Source organism: Podarcis vaucheri (genome assembly GCF_965113315.1).
Source record: "Podarcis vaucheri genome assembly, chromosome: Z".
NCBI lineage: Eukaryota > Metazoa > Chordata > Lepidosauria > Squamata > Lacertidae > Podarcis > Podarcis vaucheri.
The window spans coordinates 37,201,186-37,220,831 of NC_138758.1; the positions used below are offsets into that span (position 1 = coordinate 37,201,186).

At 46.1% G+C, this 19,646-nt stretch overlaps 1 protein-coding gene across 1 annotated transcript in view; it reads right to left on the reverse strand.

Annotated features, from left to right (window-relative positions):
• Positions 1 to 2,952: 2,952 nt before the first annotated feature.
• The window catches only part of DDX31 (DEAD-box helicase 31), a 69,878-nt gene continuing 53,184 nt past the window's right edge, over positions 2,953 to 19,646 (reverse strand). Inside the window, exons 19-20 of the mRNA XM_082207822.1 lie at positions 13,677 to 13,854; positions 2,953 to 3,524 (exon numbers count right to left, since the gene is read on the reverse strand). Of these exons, the coding sequence (XP_082063948.1) occupies positions 3,383 to 3,524; positions 13,677 to 13,854 (320 nt within the window). The 3' untranslated portion in view covers positions 2,953 to 3,382. The remainder of the gene's footprint in view (positions 3,525 to 13,676; positions 13,855 to 19,646) is intronic.

Here is a 19,646-nt window from a genome sequence, read left to right on the forward strand (position 1 = left end):
CCTTTCTCCTGGTGGCAGCCAGACAAGATGTATCCGGTTGGTCACAGAACAAAACACCTCCCATGTCTTATTCCGATAATTCAGGGGTCTCAGGTAGACAGTCTCTGCATATGAATGTTCCATTTAACTGCTGCTACAAACAACTGTTGCCTGGCCCATCTTCCATGAACTTGCCTATCTGTTTTGTATAAGAATACAAAATGGGGGCTGCAACAGGTGTGGAGTGTTGGTGGTGGCCCTTGGGACTGGTGAGGCAGAAGGCAAGGAGACCAACAGTAGGCAGAGCCAGAGCCAATGACAGGCGGAGGCAATTCATTCAAGTTTTATGCCCACCCTCCTCCTCCTTGCAAAGCTCTGCAACAGCGAAACTTGGACTGACTGGAGGAAGTTAACTGGCAGTGCCACCCCCTGGACTGATTATAATTAGTTATAATTAAGGAAGGAAGCCATCAAATTTAACACATGAGGGGGCCCACTTTAACTAAATTGTATATTGGTAAATTGTATATTTAAATTGGTATTTAAATAATCAGTATTAATAATTGTATTAATTGGATAAAACTGGCATTGTTTTAATGAGGCTGTTATTGGAATGATATTGGAAAAACTGATCTCATATGAAATATATAATTAGTTATAATTATTTGTTGTTATTATTATGACATTTCTATCCCAGCTTTCATCCAAGGAGCTCAAAATGAGAGTTGTTAGGAGATTCTTATTCCCCACAGAACTGCAGTTCCCAGAACGGTTTAACAACCAACCCCTCTTCCCAGGGAATATTGGGAACTGTAGCTGTGTGAGAAGTAAGGGGTCTCCTAACAATTCTCAGCACTCTGAATAAACTACAGTTCCCAGGGGTTTTGGGGGGAGGAAAGTAATGCCTGTTTAAAATGGTATAATAGTGTTTCAAATACATGGTGCATATGCAGCCTTAGATTACCATTAAAAGTTCCCCTGTCGTTTTTTAAGAATGGAGTTTTCTGGTGCTCTACTTGGTGGATTCTTGCCTGTTTTTTGTTTTTTAACCCACCCACCCCAACAAAACATCAAGGAAGCAGAAGCAGCTCATTAAGTCAAACATCTCCCTTTTGAAAGGTGTTGATTTTACATGAGAAAGGAAGCCCAGAAGCCCAGGTCAGGGGCTGAATTTGGTAAATCCCTAGGGTTTCTTTTTCTGTGTGTGAGTGTGTGTGTGTATAAGAAGGGTGTGAGAGGGCGGAGGAGGGGATTGTCCCCAGCTCTGGGGTTAATAAAGTGGGAAAAGAGTCTCTTTCAGAGGCATTGCAAACAAAGTCCCCCCTCCCCTAAAAGAATCCCTCTGTCCAAAGGCCTACATGGATTGACTTAAACCCAGGGGATAAGTGCTTTAAATTAATCTCATTGCCTAAGAATGAGGCCAAACAAAACTCTTTTAAAATAATATTAAAAATCTATCAAAGGAACAACTTGCGCTTTTCATTGAGAGAGAGAGAGAGAAAGAATAATCCAGCAACGGCCTTCCTTACATTTACACAGCCCAGAAATGCAAATCAAAGACGTTCTGTGCTATTTAATTGCCCTTGTAGCTCCCAGCCGATGCCATCTCGCACGTTAATGAACGACAACCCTTTCTAACACGACAGGAAAATGGCAAGATTGAAATTTGTCCTCGCCAAGACACATTTGGAAATGAGTTGAAAGGTTTCACTTCGGCAAAGGGATTAAAAAAAAAAATCAATTTGAAATATAGTAGGTGAAAGCATACAATCCTAGAAAAAAAAGGGTTACAGACCAAAGCTGCTGGTGTAAATCAAAATATGAACTTGAAGGTAATAGGAATTGATAAAATAGTCTAAGGCTGAAACGCTTAATGGGACTTACTATTTCTGTGTAGATATGTAGCAAATAGCATTGGATGAACACATGTCCTGTGATAAAGAGTTTGGAGGCTAACAGGACAGTTGCAAATAACACGGGGCAGAAATTCCAGAACTATTGAGCCACAAGAAATAAATGGATTTGAAAAATCATGGAAACACAAAAGCAAGCACATGGAGGATGCTGTCAGTTGCATCTCTCTTTAACTCACTGTTCTTGGAGAAGGCCCTAGCTCAGTGGTGAAGGTTCTGCTTTGCGTGTAACATCCTGGAAAGCCACTGCCAGTCAGTGTAGACAATGCTGAGCTGGGTGGGCCAATGGTCTGACTCAGTATAAGGCAGCTTCCCAGAACTTTTAACTTGCCTCTGCTAGGACAGTTCTACTGTGTATCTGTATACCTGAATCACTCAAATCACCCTCAAAGATGCAAAGAATAATCTGTCCTCTGAGGAGGCTTCATGGTGTATCTCTGTATGACTGGCTACAGTACCCTGACTGGGGTGGGGGTGGGGTGGGGGTGGGTCCCACAGCCTCTGCTGAAAAACCTCTAGCCAAGAAGAGCCCACCATCTTCAAGGCATTCTGTGTCACAGTTGGACAGCCCATTCTTCTGATATTCTTGATGGTTTCTTCTACATCTTTTCAAGCTCTATAAACAGCAGCATGTAAAGGTTTTCACCGCCAGAAGACCACACTCCCCTTGTGGCATACCAGTACAGTGGTACCTCGGGTTACATACACCTCAGGTTACAAACACTTCGGGTTACAGACTCCACTAACCCGGAAGTAGTACCTCAGGTTAAGAACTTTGATCCAGGATGAGAACAGAAATCGCACGGCAGCAGCAGGAGGCCCCATTAGCTAAAGTGGTACCTCAGGTTAAGAACGGTTTCAGGTTAAGAACGGACCTCCAGAACGAATTAAGTTCGTAAGTTCAGACGTACCATTGTAATGGGCATGGGCAGAGCAATGGGTGCGACCCTTGTCTTTGTGCAATGAACGAGGAACCCTGGCTTTTGGCCTATGCTGGCTGGAGCTGATAGGAGTTGGAGTCCGCCATCCATCCTTTGTAAAGCAGACTGAAGAAGTCAAAGAGGTTTACACATATGTGTGTGCGTGCACACACTTTTCCATTTATTTATTCATTCATTCAATATATTTCTACAGCATCCTTCAAGAATAAAGTTCTTCCTAAGGCGGCTCATATTAAAAAATTACAATGAATATAATTAGGAGGGCCACCGCTTTCACCATTACCACTGTTTCAGGGGTTGCAGGCTCCACTCTGCATTCATAACCCCACTCCTCAAAAAAAAAAAAAAGTTTTGGTTAGAAGCTGTTACAACCAGCACACCTTAAATTTCATACAGGACAATGCTGTTCTGAATTTTGCTTTCCCTTCCCCTGGAGCAGGCTTTGAAAAAGGGGTTGTGGGGGAAGAAGCACCTCAATTTTGGGTGATACTCCCAGATTGCAGCTACCGTGAGTCTCAGTTGTCTTGGGAGAGGCTGAGAATTTCTGGCTCATTTTTCAGTTCCCAGGCTGACCAGCTTTTTCTTCCTCTTGACCTTAGATGCAACCATGTCCAAGCCACTCGAGTATTCAGACTGCAAGATTTCAGCCAGACGGCGCTTGCCCCGAGTTTTCTTGAGAAGAAACTCACGCCTGGGCAAAATAAAGGAGAGAGATAAGGAAGGAGAAAACTGTTTTTAAAGGATTTGGTTTTACAAGGAGGTATTGTTGTATTTTAAAATTTAAGTGTGCACTCCTCAACGTTCCCACTTTGAAGAAAGTCTCACAAAACTTAGTGGAATTTTGGGCCAAACTAGATGTGCCATTCATTACATGATTAACATATCCAAGTTTGTTTGTTTTTCTAAAATTAAATAGCAGTTGTGGGGACGGGGGAGATCAGGACTTTGGCAGTACATGCAGAAGATCCCAGAATCATAAAGGCTGGAACATTATTTTTAGATGTAGAACAATAATGTGGTGACAGAACACATGCTTTGCAAGCAGAAAGTCCCAGATTCAATCCCCAGAATCTCCAAGTAGGGGATGGAATGAGGTTGGTGTGGGAAAAGAGCTTCATTCATTCTGATGGATCGGACTCCACTGGCTGAGTCTCCTTTCTTGAGTTCTTACCTTGAAAATCCATCTCCTGAGTAATCATACATTTAGGGTCAACATAATCCTAATCTATCTCTCTCTCTCTCAAAAGAGATGGTAAGATACAGTTCCCTCTTTCAAAAGCAAGCCTTATTGCAGACACCCTTGAGGTGTGAATGCACAACAGGTGTGCAGGTGAAAGAGAACAGCAGTTCACACACGAGGAAAAAGCAAAGCACAGCTGAACCACAGAGACATTTCATATCTTCGCTCAACTCTCATGTTTTAAAAAAGAGCTCCCTTGTTCTGCCAGTAGTAAATATATGGGATGTGATATGCTGTACCTGCCCACCAGTCCCTCTCTTCAGGAACTGTTATAAGAGGGACTTGGGTTTGGAGCACATCCTATATTGTAGGATTCCCTCACAAGAGAGGTCAGACTGGCTCCCTCTTTGCTTTCCTTCTGCTGGCAGGCAAAGACCTTCCTGTTCAGATGAGCCTTTGAAAACTAAGGTGCAGGCGATGCTGATCACTGGGCTACGGTAGGGGCAAAGCGGATTTGAATGGCTGGCTCTAAATGTGCTATTGTTATTAACTAGTTTCTTTTTATCATGTTCCATTTCATAGTGATGTTTTTAAATGTTGGAAGCTAGCTGCCTTGATCCCATCTTGGAAGAAACACAAATATATAAATACAACAACAACAAACAATGTAAAATGGATTTTTCAGCTGTCTCAAAATGGCAGGACCAATATTTTTGCCTCACTGGAACAACTGTTCTTCTAGTGATGAAGAGAAGAAGGGACAGCCAAAGTGCTCCCTCAAGGTGTTGCTGAACTACATCTCCCATCATCCCCGACTGTTGGCCATGCTGGATGCTGGGGCTGATGGGAGTTGGGAGTTCAACAACATCTGGAGGGCCAGTTGTTCCTCCATCCCTGCCCTGGAACAGCACTACACTGAGGAGAGGGTGTGATATGAAAATGTAGTAGTTTGGATTTGATATCCCGCTTTATCACTACCCTAAGGAGTCTCAAAGCAGTTAACAATCTCCTTTCCCTTCCTCCCCCACAACAAACACTCTGTGAGGTGAGTGAGGCTGAGAGACTTCAAAGAAGTGTGACTAGCCCAAGGTCACCCAGCAGCTGCAGGTGGAGGAGCGGAGACGCGAACCCGGTTCACCAGATTACGAGTCCACCGCTCTTAACCACTACACCACACTGGCTCTTGCATGGAGTGCCTAGCTGAATTTTCTTTAAATGGGCTTAGAGAGGGGTCTTGGCTCTTGCCCTGGAATGGCAGGCATGGGTGCTGCACCTGCCTCAGCCTACCCCACATGCTTGTTTTGGGGAGAAGATGGAGGCAACATGCATGAAAGCCAGTGGTTAGGATGCTGGGCTAGGACCCAGGAAACCAGGATCCGAATCCCTGCTCAGCCATGAAACTTGCTGGGTAAAAAGACCCTAGGCCTAACCTACCTCACAGGGTTGTTGTGAGGATGAAATGAGGTGAGAGAGAACCTTGCATGCCACCTTGAGCTCCTTGGAGGAAAGGTGGGATGTAAATGTAATAAATAAATATACAGCACTGCAATCTCTTCCTAGCAGATTTTAGAGTGAGACCCTCAGCAGGCTGCAGGGTCTTTTCAGTTGCATCACCTCAGGCTTTGGAACTCCCCCAGGAGGTCTGAATGACCTTCCCTTCCCTCTCTGCTGTCCTATCAAAAGGCAGGTCAAGACCATTATTTCCCAAGTAGCTTTTGAGTTGGCTGGGATATTAATTCTGCTGCTTTCGAGTTGTCATTTATTTTTACGTGGATTTACAGGGTTGGATTCAAGTTAAATTCTACCCAGAGTAGATCCACTGAAATTAATTTACCCAGGTTAGTTGATGGGTCTGCTCTAAGTCTAACATCACATACAACTGGTGGCCTTTAAATGTAGTTTTGTACACTACTTTGGCAGATATTAGCTATTGAGTGCAGGAGAATGGCTTTAAAAACAAAACAAAAACAGACAGTCACAAATAAGGGTGGGAAGCGACAACAGCCCTGTGGTGGGCTCAAATGCTCCTTTTGCTGATGCACATGCAACACAGCCAGCTTTGAATTGCCAAAAACTCATCACAGTGACGATGCTCGCCCCTCTTGGACCCGTGGTGCGTCTCTGGAGAAGAGGCCGCCATTTATCAGGGACCGTTTTCAACACGGATCATGCCGTCAATCCATTTGACGGAGGTTCCTCACTGCTTGCCCCATCCGGTGGCTGGCAGTGCCAAGCAATGAGGCTTGGCTACCTCTGGCTTAATGCTATCTGAACACCTGCTTTTCTACCCACTGAGTCAAATGAGCCATCTGTGGCTGATGTGTGCTGTGAAGGGGGGGTGGGTGGGAGTGTCTTACGGGGAGGGATGGTGGCAGCAGTAGGAGTGGGGCATAGCATCTATCAACTGAGATATGCTCCTTCAGACAACCTAGCAGATGTCTCCACTACATGGCAACGTTGGCTGACGCTGAAAGGCATATCTCAGAAAGATATTTTTTTAAAAAGTATGTTCTCATCAAATCAGGACACAGCATCAACACACTGGTGGAGGCAAAAGGGGCAGCCTGCAGGGCAAAAGGTCCAGTAATGCTGCAATCTGCGATCCCTTCCTAGGGTCAGGGGTGGGGAACCTCTGGCCCATGGGCCAAACTTGGCCCGAGAGTCTGTTTCCTCACAAACCTGATGCCATACAGTTGGAGGGTGTTTTGTGACTCTGGGAATTAGATGAAGAACTTGTTCTCAGAAGCAGAGACATTCTTAGGCTCCCATGCGCCCTTCACAAGGAGCTGTACCAGTGCATCCCCCTCCCATCCACTGTGCCTTGGCAAGGATATGTTGGCTGCCCAGAGCAGCGGAGGGAGTGCATGGGTGGGAAAGTGGGCTCCTAGCCACTCTGAGCCAGGGTGGAGAGGCACATTTTTTGCACACACACCCTGGGCCTGGGCCCTTGGTGAGGGCCAAACTGGTCAACCCCCAGGTATGCTCTAAGGGACTGTACATCGTTTTGAAGGGGGAAACTATACAGTCTGGGTGTGCTCCCAGATTACATCTTTTCCCTGGAGTCTTGTGACTTCTGTAAATAGGAGTGCTTAGGCCACTCCTGAACTGGGACTGCCAGGCCTCAGAGGCCATAATCAGCACCCATAATCCCCGGCTACTAGCCATGCTCTTTGGCGGGGTTTGGGGGCCGACTGGGGTTGGAATCCAACCACATCTGAAGGGCACAAGCAGAGGTGCAGTCTAGGGGGGAAATAATGGAAACAGAGTTGAGAACATTACATAGGGAACCTGTGGCCCAATCTTGGTGTTGTACTCCAAATCCCTTCAGCCCCGGGCCAACAGTCAAGGATGATGGTGGGAGTTTTGGGACTGCAAATTTGGACTGCCCATGATGTAGACACCTGCAGATTCCCCATCCAGGTTGAAAAGGGTGAAGAAAGGAGAAAATATGAAGCAGAATGTTTAGGCAGGGAGCAATGCGCTGATGAAAAAGAGCTGTGGGTCCCCTACTGAGGTTCAGCGGCGCAGCTAGCCGCTCAGCCGCCTGGGAAGGCATGCACCCTGCACCCGGGGGCGGGGCAGGCCACCCACAGGGCGGGGCATGCCGCCGAGCCTCCAAGGAGCTGAGCGGGAGGCAACAGGCAGACGCAAGCCCCACACTGCCCTTCTGGGCATGGCAGAGCCTGCAGGTGCCCAAGCCACTGTGTCACTCCCAGGAGAGACGTGTGGCTTGCGTGCACTGCAGGCCCCGCGGCAAGTGTTGCCCCATGCGGTGTGGCACCCAGTTCACCCCCCTAACTACACCTCTGTGTCTCAAACCACCCATCAAGTCTCATATCGTAAGAACATGAGAAGAGCCTGATGGACCAGGCCAATGGCCCATCAAGTCCAGGGTCCTGTTCTTATAGTGGCCAACTACAAGCCTGTGGGAAACCCACAAGTAGGACCTCAGCACAGGAACACTTTCTCCTTAAGCAGTTTCTAGCAACTGGCATTCAGAAGCATTGCTGCCCCCAACTGTGGGGCAACAGCATAGCCACCGTGGCTGGTAGCCATTGATAGCCCTCTCCCTCCATGATACCACCCTCTCCCTTGCAAAACGAACCCCTTTCTTGATCTTACACTTGGCCCAACTCTTCTCTAGTCTCAAAGCTCCCCCCACCCGCCGGACTCTATTTATTTCTGCAGCAGAGCACCATCCAGAGGAGGGAAAAACGCCCCAAATTCCTCCCTGGGCCAGGCTCCAAGCTTTCCCTGCCACTAATCAAGTGATATTAAGGAAGCAGCAAATGCCACAAGGAAATTGGCAGCTGAAAAAGGACTCCAATCTGACGACGAGGAGATTGCTTTGCAGGGGGAAAGCTCTGCAGCTGCAGCTTGGCCTGGGAGGGCTTCTTTGCCTGCGAGAGCCCGTCCTCTAAGGGGGCTGTGCCTGCCTCCCCCCCACCCCAAAAATAATCTGGCCAAAGAGAAAAGTTCAAAGAGCATTAGGATGTTAGGTCTGCTCATGAAATGTACTTCTCTTTCTCTCTCATAACCCTCTTCCACATGTTTCCCCCGACAAGGGCCAACTTCTCTCTCATTACTCTAAAAGCAATGCAGAAGAGGCTGTGTGTGACTTGCGTTTAATTAGACCTGATCGTTCTGTATTGGGGGCAATCGGGAGTAATCTGCAAAAGCTAAAATTTGAGGCTTGTTCTCATTTTGATCATGTAAGCTGAAGGACTATAAAACCATAGTTGTTGGGTTTTTGTTTTTTTTTAACAAAACAATTTGAGAAGAAATATTGAGTTGTATAGAGTGTTAGTTATACTCAGTGTAGACCGGTTGAAATGAATACACATGGCTGACTTAGGCTCATTAACTTTAATGGGTCTACTATGAGTATGTTAACTGGAGACAAGCCACTGTTTTTGTACTTGTAGAATATGCCTAGTCTTGGACATATTTCTTCTTTTTAAAAAATAAGAATAATCAGGCAAACTTTCAGGGCCAGATTTCAAATATAGAAAAGGACTCTGTACTATGCAGATCATGCCTTTCTGAGGTATTGATTCTTAACACAGGGAGAAAAATTACACATTCCACAGCTGTGCCAACTCCACACAGGTTTACCTGTGCAGACACCACAGCCACCACTACCAACGAATATGTTTTTGGGTGCAGGATGCAGCTTCTGAAGAATATCTGCTTTCATTAAAACAATTAAAAATAATAAAAACTGAGCAAGTTTCTAGTCCTTATGGAGGCCAAACTATTTGTTATTTGTGTGTGAGAGTGTGATGTAGAACTTTGCTCTGTTTTTTGATCTAGTTTTTAGGATTTTTTACTAAATGTTATTGGGTATATTTTTATGCAAACCGCATAGAAACTTATTATATTAAGCAGTATTAAAATTTTATGACTGGCTGAATGAATGAATAAATAAAATTACCTAAATAATAAAATAAATTAGGCATACTTCCAAACCTATGAGCAATATGTAGGGAGATCTGGGGAGCTGGGATAGATAGTTAGCTAGATAGGGGGACTGAATAATGTTTTCAGAGTATGGGGTTTCATGCCTCTGACTAGTTTCTCTCCCCACCCCCACCCTGTGCCTAGGCAAGCCAGAATAAATTATGCAAAGCAGCAAAAGTTTCAGAATATAAAATCCTGTAAAAATAACGAAAACAGCAGGCAACAGACCTTTTTTTACCAGACCTTTCAGCTTGGAATTATACCCTCCAGAAATTCTTTTCAAAATAATGGTACTGTTACCCACTTAAAAGAAATTTTAGATCAATTAATCACAAGTCTTAGACCGTCTATCTATTAACAATTCAATTAAAACCTGCATCTACTTGAATATGAATTAAAAAATGAAAAACTACTCATGGGGTGGAGGAGGAAGCATACTTCCATAACACTTAACAGGTGACACAGCCAGATCCGCATAATATGTTTAAAGTGCATAGCTTCCCCCAAAGAATCCTGGGAACTGCAGTCCCACCACAGAGTACAATTCATAGCATTCTTAAACTACAGTTCCCAGGATCCTCTGGGGGAAATTATGTGCCTTAAATGCACACTGGATGTGCTTCAAATGTATGAGGTGAATCTATCAGTACCTGGTATTCTGACAGTGACAGGCAGAGAGAGTAGGAAGGGTGTGGTCAAAGGCAAAATCCATCAGGATTAAAAGCTTTGTTTTACTTAAACTGCTTGGAGGATTTTGTTGATTAAGTGGTATATAAATCATGCTGTGCATCTTTTTAAGCAGCCCAGCGCCCTCATCCCCAAAGCAAAGGAATAGATCTAATGTAAGCCCTCCTCAAGAGTACACCCCCTGAAATTGATTGGCACGACCATCTTATGTACATTAATTTCAGTGGGTCTACTTTGAATAAAACATGACTGGATATAACCCCATAATCCATTAGACCCATTGCTATTAATGTTTTAACCTGTTTAAATTTTTTTTAAAAAAGAAAATAAATGTCCTGAGCCCTAGCGAAAGCACTAAAAAGATCAATCTGGAAACACCTCTGATCAAAAGTACACACCCCTCATGAATCTACAGTGGTACCTTGGGTTACATACGCTTCAGGTTACAGATGCTTCAGGTTACAGACTCCGCTAACCCAGAAATAGTACCTTGGGTTAAGAACTTTGCTTCAGGATAAGAACAGAAATCGTGCTCCAGCGGTGCGGCAACAGCAGGAGGCCCCATTAGCTAAAGTGGTGCTTCAGGTTAAGAACAGTTTCAGGTTAAGAACGGACCTCCAGAACGAATTAAGTACTTAACCTGAGGTACCACCGTACTATATTCCTGTAGGGAGAATGACAGTACTTCCATGAATATCTCTCCCAGTGGGACGAAACAGCAGCTTGGAGAAGGGGGATGGGGCATAACAACCTTACTCCTAATTTTTATCCTGCTCTTTGTCCAAAGAGCACAGGAATGCTGAGATGCTTCTCCCACCTTTAATCTTCACAGCCACCCTGTGAGGTAGGTTAGGCAGATCAGGCGAGTATAACAGGCATGGCTTTCTTTTCGGCCAGAAACTCACTGGAGCTCTGTCCCGGCACCTCTCGGGTGGGTGCCATTGCCATTCTAAGAGAACGAGGCAGGCGTTCAGGGTGAGTTCCGGCACCTCTTTTTCTAAAAAAATAGCAGTGGTTCTGGGATCTGAACTTGGTGGGTCTCTTTGTTCCAAGATGCCACCCACTGGCTCTCTTTAGATCAGGAAGGGGGTTAGTTGGAAACATTAATCACCCCCTATCTCTCCTGATGACTCCCAAGCTGCTGTCCAGTTTTTGCTCTCTGCTAGGTTTGTGGAAATGGCAATGCAAGCTTTCCCTCCCCCCCCCACAACTGGGAGGGATGGAAAGGGCCCCCTAACACGCAACCTCTGGAAAAGAAGCGAGGGGGGGGGATAGCTTTAACAGAGAAACAACATCTCAGGAACAGAGGGAGACATTGTCCCCACCTGCTGTAATCCAGTGAGACTGCTGGTGTCAGTCATCACCCCGTTCCCTGCTGGGCTAAGGAGACATCAAAGCCTGCCCCATACCATCTTACATGCTCTTTATCAGCTAATCAGGCTATTCTTAGCTAAATAAAGCTCCGTTAAATCCCCTGCTCGCTGGGGCATTCCTGTCCTGCTGCCCATCTGCTGGTGAGGGTGAGCAGAAGCAGTCCACAGGGAGAAAAAAGGCAGGGACAATGCGGTTCGTCCTGAATCCCCTCCAAGCAACTGCTCTGTGGGTCCTGTCCCCCACCCAATCCTCCTGCACCCCCCAAAAAAAACATACTTCGTTTCTTTAATTTTGCTTCTCGGACGGCCCGAGCTAAAGATGTCAGCGGCCCCAGCAAATCGTGACATGGATTAAGGGGGCCTTTATAACTGAACAGCCGACGCTTTGCGCAGATTGGAGCGTTGTTGTTTTTTTGAAACAATTTTGCAGCAATGGAGTATATACAAAAAAAGAGAGGGACCCAAGTAAAGAAATAAAAGGAAAAACTGAGAAAAGCAACACAGATATTTGCGAAAAGGAAGGCGGGCTTGGGAGAAAAGGTCAAGAATGAAACAGCAAAGAAAGAGAAAGGGAAGAAATTGAAAGAAAGTGAAGGAAAAGAAGAAGAAGAAAGTAGTTTGGGAGTTGTTTCTTATCATGGTTTTCTTTGAATTAAAGCAAAGGTGGTTTAGAGAGCAGCATATATGCATGGATTAAAAAGTATGATTTAGAAAAAGAAAAGCACACTTAAAAAGAACACTCCACAGTTGAAGATTTTTTTAAAAGGGCAATCTGATGGGGCCTCTTATCTAAACATGAATGCTAAAAGAGGAGAGCATTCATGGCTTGGGAAATAATGTGGTGGCAGTGTGGTGAGGATTAAGAAAGGTGCAGAGAGACTGGATTTCCTCACACTCTAAAACGATGATGATGACAAAGAGCAGGTCCCAGGGCAGGCTGCAACACTTTAAAATTCAGGATTCAAAAGTTTAAAAGAGATTACGGTCACAGGAATGGCAGGGCCCTGAAAAGGCACATCTCAGGTGTCTCAGGGTAAAGAGATGCATCTTCAGCATTCGCCTGCGGAGTGAAGAAGCCAGACTCACCCCTTTGCGGAGGGAGTTCCACAGCTTAGGGTCTGTTGCAGACAAGCAAGGCCCTCTCCTTGGCTGCCACCTGTCACAACTTGGTGGTGTAACTACCGAGAGCATCCCCTCTGCCAATGTCAGCACCCAGGAGGGTCTGTATGGAAGGAGGCAGTCCCTCAGATATTTTTGGCCTAAGTTATTTAGGATTTTATCCACTGAATGGTAGAGACTGAGGTGACCCAATGACACTGAAGGGCAGCAGGTCAAGGAGAGGCAGACACATCGATCTGGACCATTGGGCATCTTGGCTGGGGGCTGATGGGTGCTGCCATCCAAAACTGCTGAAAAGCACCACACTTAGGGCTACCCCTGGTAGACAATACAGAGCTAGATGGACCAATGGTCTGACTCAGTATGAGGCAGCTTCCTGAACTCCTAACTCTGGCAAAGACCTCCTCCTGGTGGCGGAAGAGAGGAGTGCATGAGTCTGGCTTTGAGTGTGGGGTCCTTTCTGCTCATGCACCAATCATGCTGTACACAAGTACACAAAACAAGTGTTAACACAGAAAGGCTTCCTTTGAGTAGATGTACATTGCTGTATTGAGAGGAGGAACAGCTGAAATGGGGAAGGGTCTTGCCCAGCCACCCTATGGCTCTACAGGTTAAAGCAGAACTGGGGAATCCCTAGAATATATTGAACTCCAAGCTCCTATTCTCCCCTGGCCATTGGGCCATGCTAGCTGGTACAGTTAGGACTGTACCAGTCCAACCACATCTAGAGGGGCTGCAGGTTCCCCACCCCAAATCGAAGAAGAGGTATCCCCCCTTTTTCCTGAAGGATTTTCTCTTCTAAACAGAGGCATCCCTCCATTCGCTGTATGCAGTAGGCAATGCTGCTGCTTCAATCTGGAATGGAGGAGACTGTGACCCTCCACAGGCTCCTGCGTTTCAGCTTCCATTCTCCCCAGCGGCTCGTCATGTTAGCTGCAAGGGCTGGTGCGAATCTGGAAGGCCACCGGTTTCCCATTATTCCTATGTCAAACCCGCACACTGAGTTGGAAAGCAAAGCCTTTACCTTTTCTGCTTCTGGTTCTTTGCTTGCTTTGGGAAGGCAGAGGTGGCACTGAGATTCTTAGGGGCATCCCGGAGCCCAAAGCTCTTTGCCACATGGCCCAGATGGAGAGACTTGACGTGGAAGATGTGCTTGAGGCTGGCTGGGTAGGTTGCATACGACCGGATGAAAGACTGCAGAGCTGGAGGGAAAAGGGAGGAAGAAAAATGAATGTGGCCGTTAGGAATTTTCCTTTGCAAAAGGGATTACGTGCCATCGCCTCTCAGGTGAGATTATCTCCCTGTTGGGACACTCTTCATTTGAGCTCAAGCTCACGCCCAAAACAGATGCAATGTTCACTAAGCATATACAGAAAGCCAGTCACATACCATCAAATTACCAAAATAAATCCCCTGCACTGGGCAACATCTGTGTATCACAACAGCAGTTAAAACATGGGTGGTTTTCAGAACTTGAGTCTGCAATTCTACATTAATATACTGAAGAAAGAGTCCCTCTGAACTCAGCGGGGCTTATTTCTGGGTAGACACATAAAGGATCACATTTTTATTGCTTTAAAAAACCCACAAGTGCGTAAGATGTGATTTGATGTTGGGTTTTTTTCTGATTGGCATGGCTTAGGGACTAATTTTATTACAGAAGCTTCCCTGCCCATCAGCTGTGCAAGCTCTGCTGTCCATCCAGCTCACATGTGAAAACCGGAGGGGCAGCAGAGCTTGCACAGCTGAGGTGCAGAGAGGTGGCTGCTGCTTCGCTACCCTGCACGCCAGCTGCTAGGAGGGGAGGCATCCTGCTCATGAGGAGACCCTCCCCAAAGTTTGAAGAGAATGTCCTCTCCAGGATCTGGGGAGGGTCTCCTTGCAAGTCAAGAGGACTCTCCAGGATGCTCCCCATTTCCGGGATCCACTTCTGAGTTCCCAGAATTGCATGTGTGCATGTTCCTGCACAAATACAGTGGTACCTTGGGTTACAGACGCTTCAGGTTACATACGCTTCAGGTTACATACACCGTTAACCCAGAAATAGTACCTCGGGTTAAGAACTTTGCTTCAGGATGAGAACAGAAATCGCGTGGCGGTGGCAGGATGCCCCATTAGCTAAAGTGGTGCTTCAGGTTAAGAACAGTTTCAGGTTAAGAACAGACCTCCGGAACGAATTAAGTACTTAACCCAAGGTACCACTGTACAGCATGCACATATGAGAAGTTGTTTGTATTCATATACATATGTGTGTGTGTGTGTGTGTGTGAGAGAGAGAGAGAGAGAGAGAGAGAGAGAGAGAGAGAGAGAGAGAGAGAGATCTGTCTCAAATAATTCATGATAGCAGGTTGTCACCCATGGTAGTCCTACTCAGAGTAGGCCCACTGAAATCGAAAGACATGACCAACTTAAGGTGTTCATTTTAATGGGTCTACTCAAGAGTAAAATTTAGCCCTATGCATATTATCTGCAATCTGTATTATGAATTGTTTATTTGTAACGCTTGAATTATCATCTGTCATTTTCCTGTCGTAAGGTATTGGGCAGCTTACTACTTTTATTAAAGTCCCTTATATCAGTAGCTCCCAAACTCACCCCACCCAACTTGAAGATTGCTGAAGGTCTTGGCAGGCGACTTAATAATTTTTCTGGCTGTTGTAGCAATTGCAAAGCGGTGTGCTGGAGCCTGTATGGTTTTCAACTGTATTCTTATTGCTCCTTTTGTTTCTTCTATATTGAAATCTATTGTGTTATGATATGCATCCCACAGAATCCAGACAACTCCAAACTGTGATTTGATAAAATACAAGAAGGAGAAATAAAAATGCAACTAAAAATCAATACAAATGTTTGGTGTGATGGAAGGTCCGCCTAATGTCTTCAACCAGAGATCCGCAGACACACCGTGAAGCTCATGGACATAGTTTGGGAATCCTTGTCTTACAGTTTTTAGTGTCATTCTGAGGCTTGCCCCTTCCTCTCTGCTGACCCCAGATGGAGAAAAAGCAGCTGTAAAACAGCACAAACACTTCTTTTAAAAAACCAAATGCCTTGTGTGACTCTTGCAGGCCACCATAGGGACAGCTACTGCAATGCCCACTGAGTACTTCTAAACTATTGGCTGTGAGTCCTGGAAGACTTGCACACCATTTTCCTCCTGACCTGGGGGTATAGCCCAACTCCAGATAAGATACAGGGGCTGAGGCTGCTTAACAGATTCCTGGCCTGGGGTGTTTAGGGGGGTTGTCGCTGTTGAGTTTTTTTAAAAAAAACATTTTTATTTTAGATCTTGTTGTGATTTATGTGGAAATTGTTCAGTCCGGTTGTGTATTTTAAAAAATGTTTTATTTATTGTTCATGACTACCTCTGCTATGTTGTAGTTATGAATTCTTTTCATGCTGTAAGACGCCTTGAGCGTGGTTTGTACTGTAGAAAGTTGGCATACAAATAAAACTATGTAGGTACGTAGACAGTGGTCCCTCTGGTTGCGAACGGGATCCGTTCCAGAGGCCCGTTTGCAACATGAAAAGAACACAACCCGCAGCAGCATGTCTGCGCATGCACGGGTTGCGATTCACCGTTTCTGTGCATGCGCGTGACATCATTTTGCGCATCTGCACATGCACGAGCGGCGAAACCCGGAAGTGACCCTTTCCGGTACTTCCGGGTCACCATGGGACGCAACCTGAAAGAACGTAACATGAAGCAGATGTAACATGAGGTATGGCTGTACTTGCAAAGGAGGCCACTAAAGATTTCGTGCTTTGCAGGGTTAGCCGCCAGTTCTCGTTCCCCCTCCGATTCTCAACCCAGAATTCTCACATTTCTGGTTTTCAAATAAATCCCAGCGATGAGCTCAGGACCCCTCCCCACTTTCTCTCCCTACCCTCATCTCAGACCCCTGCCTCCCCACCCCAGACCACCCCACTCCCTTAACTGCATCGAAACCTAACACTGCTCCCCCACCAGTCTCTTTTGCCCTTCCTCACTGAGTCAGTAGACCAGCACGTTTGCCCACAGCTTAAGCCTAATCTCTCAGGGGTGGCAGGAGATTGGGGTTTACGAACAGTAATAAAAATGTCATTTTAGCGAGATCAGTTCCTGGAAGGACTCTGGGAATCCATCAAAGCTCTGTTTGCCAAGCAAAGCGAACACCATTTCCCAATCAATGAGGGAGTAACAAAGGAGAGAGCGTTGCAACCCCTTCTTCTCATTTCACATCATCAATTTTTTAGAGACCCGTCTGGCGGGGGAGGGGGAACACAGGAAGAAAGAGAGGGGAAATTACCGGCGGGGGCGGGGGGGGTGAATTGCCAACCTTTCTAAAGGTAATGTTTGATATTTTAAGATGTTCAGTCACGACTTCAGGCCCAACTTCATCATACAGGTGGTTCAAAAGCCACATGGACAAGAGTTGCTTGGTTCAAAGCACAGAAATGCTGCCAGGCTGGCCTACATGTTTCTGCTTCTTTCCCGCTCCACCACACAAAGCAAGTTCCTAGTCCATATCGGGCAGGGAAGAAGAAAAAAAACTGGAAACACAAGTCAGAGTTTGCCATTTTTGTGGGTATGCACACCTGTGCTTTCCCCTCCTGAGCTCAAGGCGAATGACCACAATACAGAAACCATCAGGGAAACCTTTATCTAAAAACCTTATTTAAAAAAGCAGAGGCAGTGGACTATGAAAAAAGCAGCCAGCACGTTCAGTACCACTGTCTCCCCTACTCAACAGCCTGACCGTAGATGGTCACAAGAGGCTTACGGAGCAATCAATAAAACAATTAATCAATCAGATTAATATGGCATTAAAAAAATCAACAACCCAAGTTCATAGGTAATCCCCACCCCATAAAAATGCACAACACAACTCTGAATAGAAAGGTCTACATTAAATGTCTGAAGTTCAGCAGGGAGGCGGGGGGGGGGGGGCTGTCTGATCTCAGCTGGAAGGGGGATTTACAATAATGAATGCACAGTTCCTAGTGCACATGAGCTATATTGTAACTACCAATAGAGACTCTCACCCGAATAGCAAGGAAGCTACATGGCTGGCAAACCTCCTTTAGGAGGTTATTCTGGAGCCACGACTGAAATGGCCCCCCTTTCTCACTGCACCCAGTTTGAATGTGCATCCCACCAGAACACAGAATTGAGCGTGCCGTGGTCAACCTTTGCGGGGAGGGCAGCAATTACTAATGGTAGCTAATATGACGGATCCCATGAATTGCAGGGTGAGGGAGGGGTATCCAATGTTAGTCCTACTCAGAGTAGCCCCATTAAAACTAATGGACATGGCTCACTTAGGTCCATGAACTTTAATAGGGCCACTCTCAGTGGAACTTGGTTATATGCAATTCAAAGTAACTTCACATCTGTCAGATTGGTTCTGTGGGATCTGGAGTATAGCTATACAGTGGTACCTCAGGTTACAGACGCTTCAGGTTACAGACTCCGCTAACCCAGAAATAGTACCTCGGGTTAAGAACTTTGCTTCAGGATGAGAACAGAAATTGTGCGGCAGCAGCAGGAGGCCCCATTAGCTAAAGTGGTACCTCAGGTTAAGAACAGTTTCAGGTTAAGAACGGACCTCCAGAACGAATTAAGTACTTAACCCAAGGTACCACTGTAATGCATAACTTTGCATATTATCTTTGGGCACGTAAAAATCAAATGTATGAAAAGCAGTTGAAATTGTCAATTTGTCATCAAGGTTTGGAGTAAGTTTGTTGCTTTTGCACATTCTCAATCCATGCTAAAACGAGTATGATCAATCTTTTGGGTTTCTTCTTCTTCTTTACCCCTCCCCCCTTTTACTTGTTGGCATCCATCTGTCTTGAAAGACAATGGAGTGCGCCTCTGGGGGTGAAGTCAGACCGTTGGGAGAATCACAGTGCCTGCCATTTTAAATCTGCCCACACAATTCCCAGTGCTTTATACGGAGTCAGCCCATTGGTTCATACAGCTCAGTGTTGTCTACACTGACCGGCAGCAGCTCTCCAGCAACTCTCAAACAGGAGGTTTCTCCCAGTCCTACCTGGATTGAAACCAGGACCTTCTGCATGCAAAGCAGGTGCTCTGCAATGAAGCCATGGTGCTTCAAACAGGAATGTAGGAAGGTCCTTCACAGTCAGGCCACTAGTCCATCTAGCTCAGCACTGTCTACACTGACCGGCAGCAGCTCCCCAGGATTTCAGACAAGAGTTCTCAACCATCTGGAGATGCTGGTGATTGAACTCTGGGGCCTTCTGTGGGCAAAGCAGATGCTCTAAAAAGTACCCTGACAGTTAAGTCCAGTTGCAGATGACTCTGGGGTTGCGGCGCTCATCTAGCTTTACATGCTGAGGGAGCCGGCGTACAGCTTCTCCGATCATGTGGCCAGCATGACTAAGCCGCTTCTGGCACAATGGAACACCGAAACCAGAGCAGCACACGGAAACGCCGTTTACCTCCCACCGGAGTGGTACCTATTTATCTACTTGCACTTTTTGGCATGCTTTCGAACTTCTAGGTTGGCAGAAGCTGGGACAGAGCAACGGGAGCTTACCCCATTGCGTGGATTCGAACCACCGACCTTCCGATCGGCAAGCCCAAGAGGCTCAGTGGTTTAGACCACAGCGCCACCTGCGTCCCCCACAGCCACAAGGGAAAGAGAGTTAGGAAAACGGTGGTGGTCAAGTCTCCACATGGCCCCCAAAAAGTTCTACAGGAGGAAACACAGCCCTTGGACTGCAAGAAGGGTTTCCATCCTGGCTCTAGCCACTGAGCTATGGGCCCTTCCTAAAGAACAGAGTGAGGATGAACAGCCAGATATTTTTTAAAAGTAGCCGCTCCTTTGGGAAGGGGTTCTGTGAGGCAACGCTGGCTACCAACAACATCGACCAGGTCAAAACATAAATTGAAGCGAAGAGCTTGGGGTGGGGAGAGAAGGCTAAGAAAGAGAGAGAGAACTGTGCATTTGGCATCGTTTCCGTTTGATTTCCTGCCATAAACAGG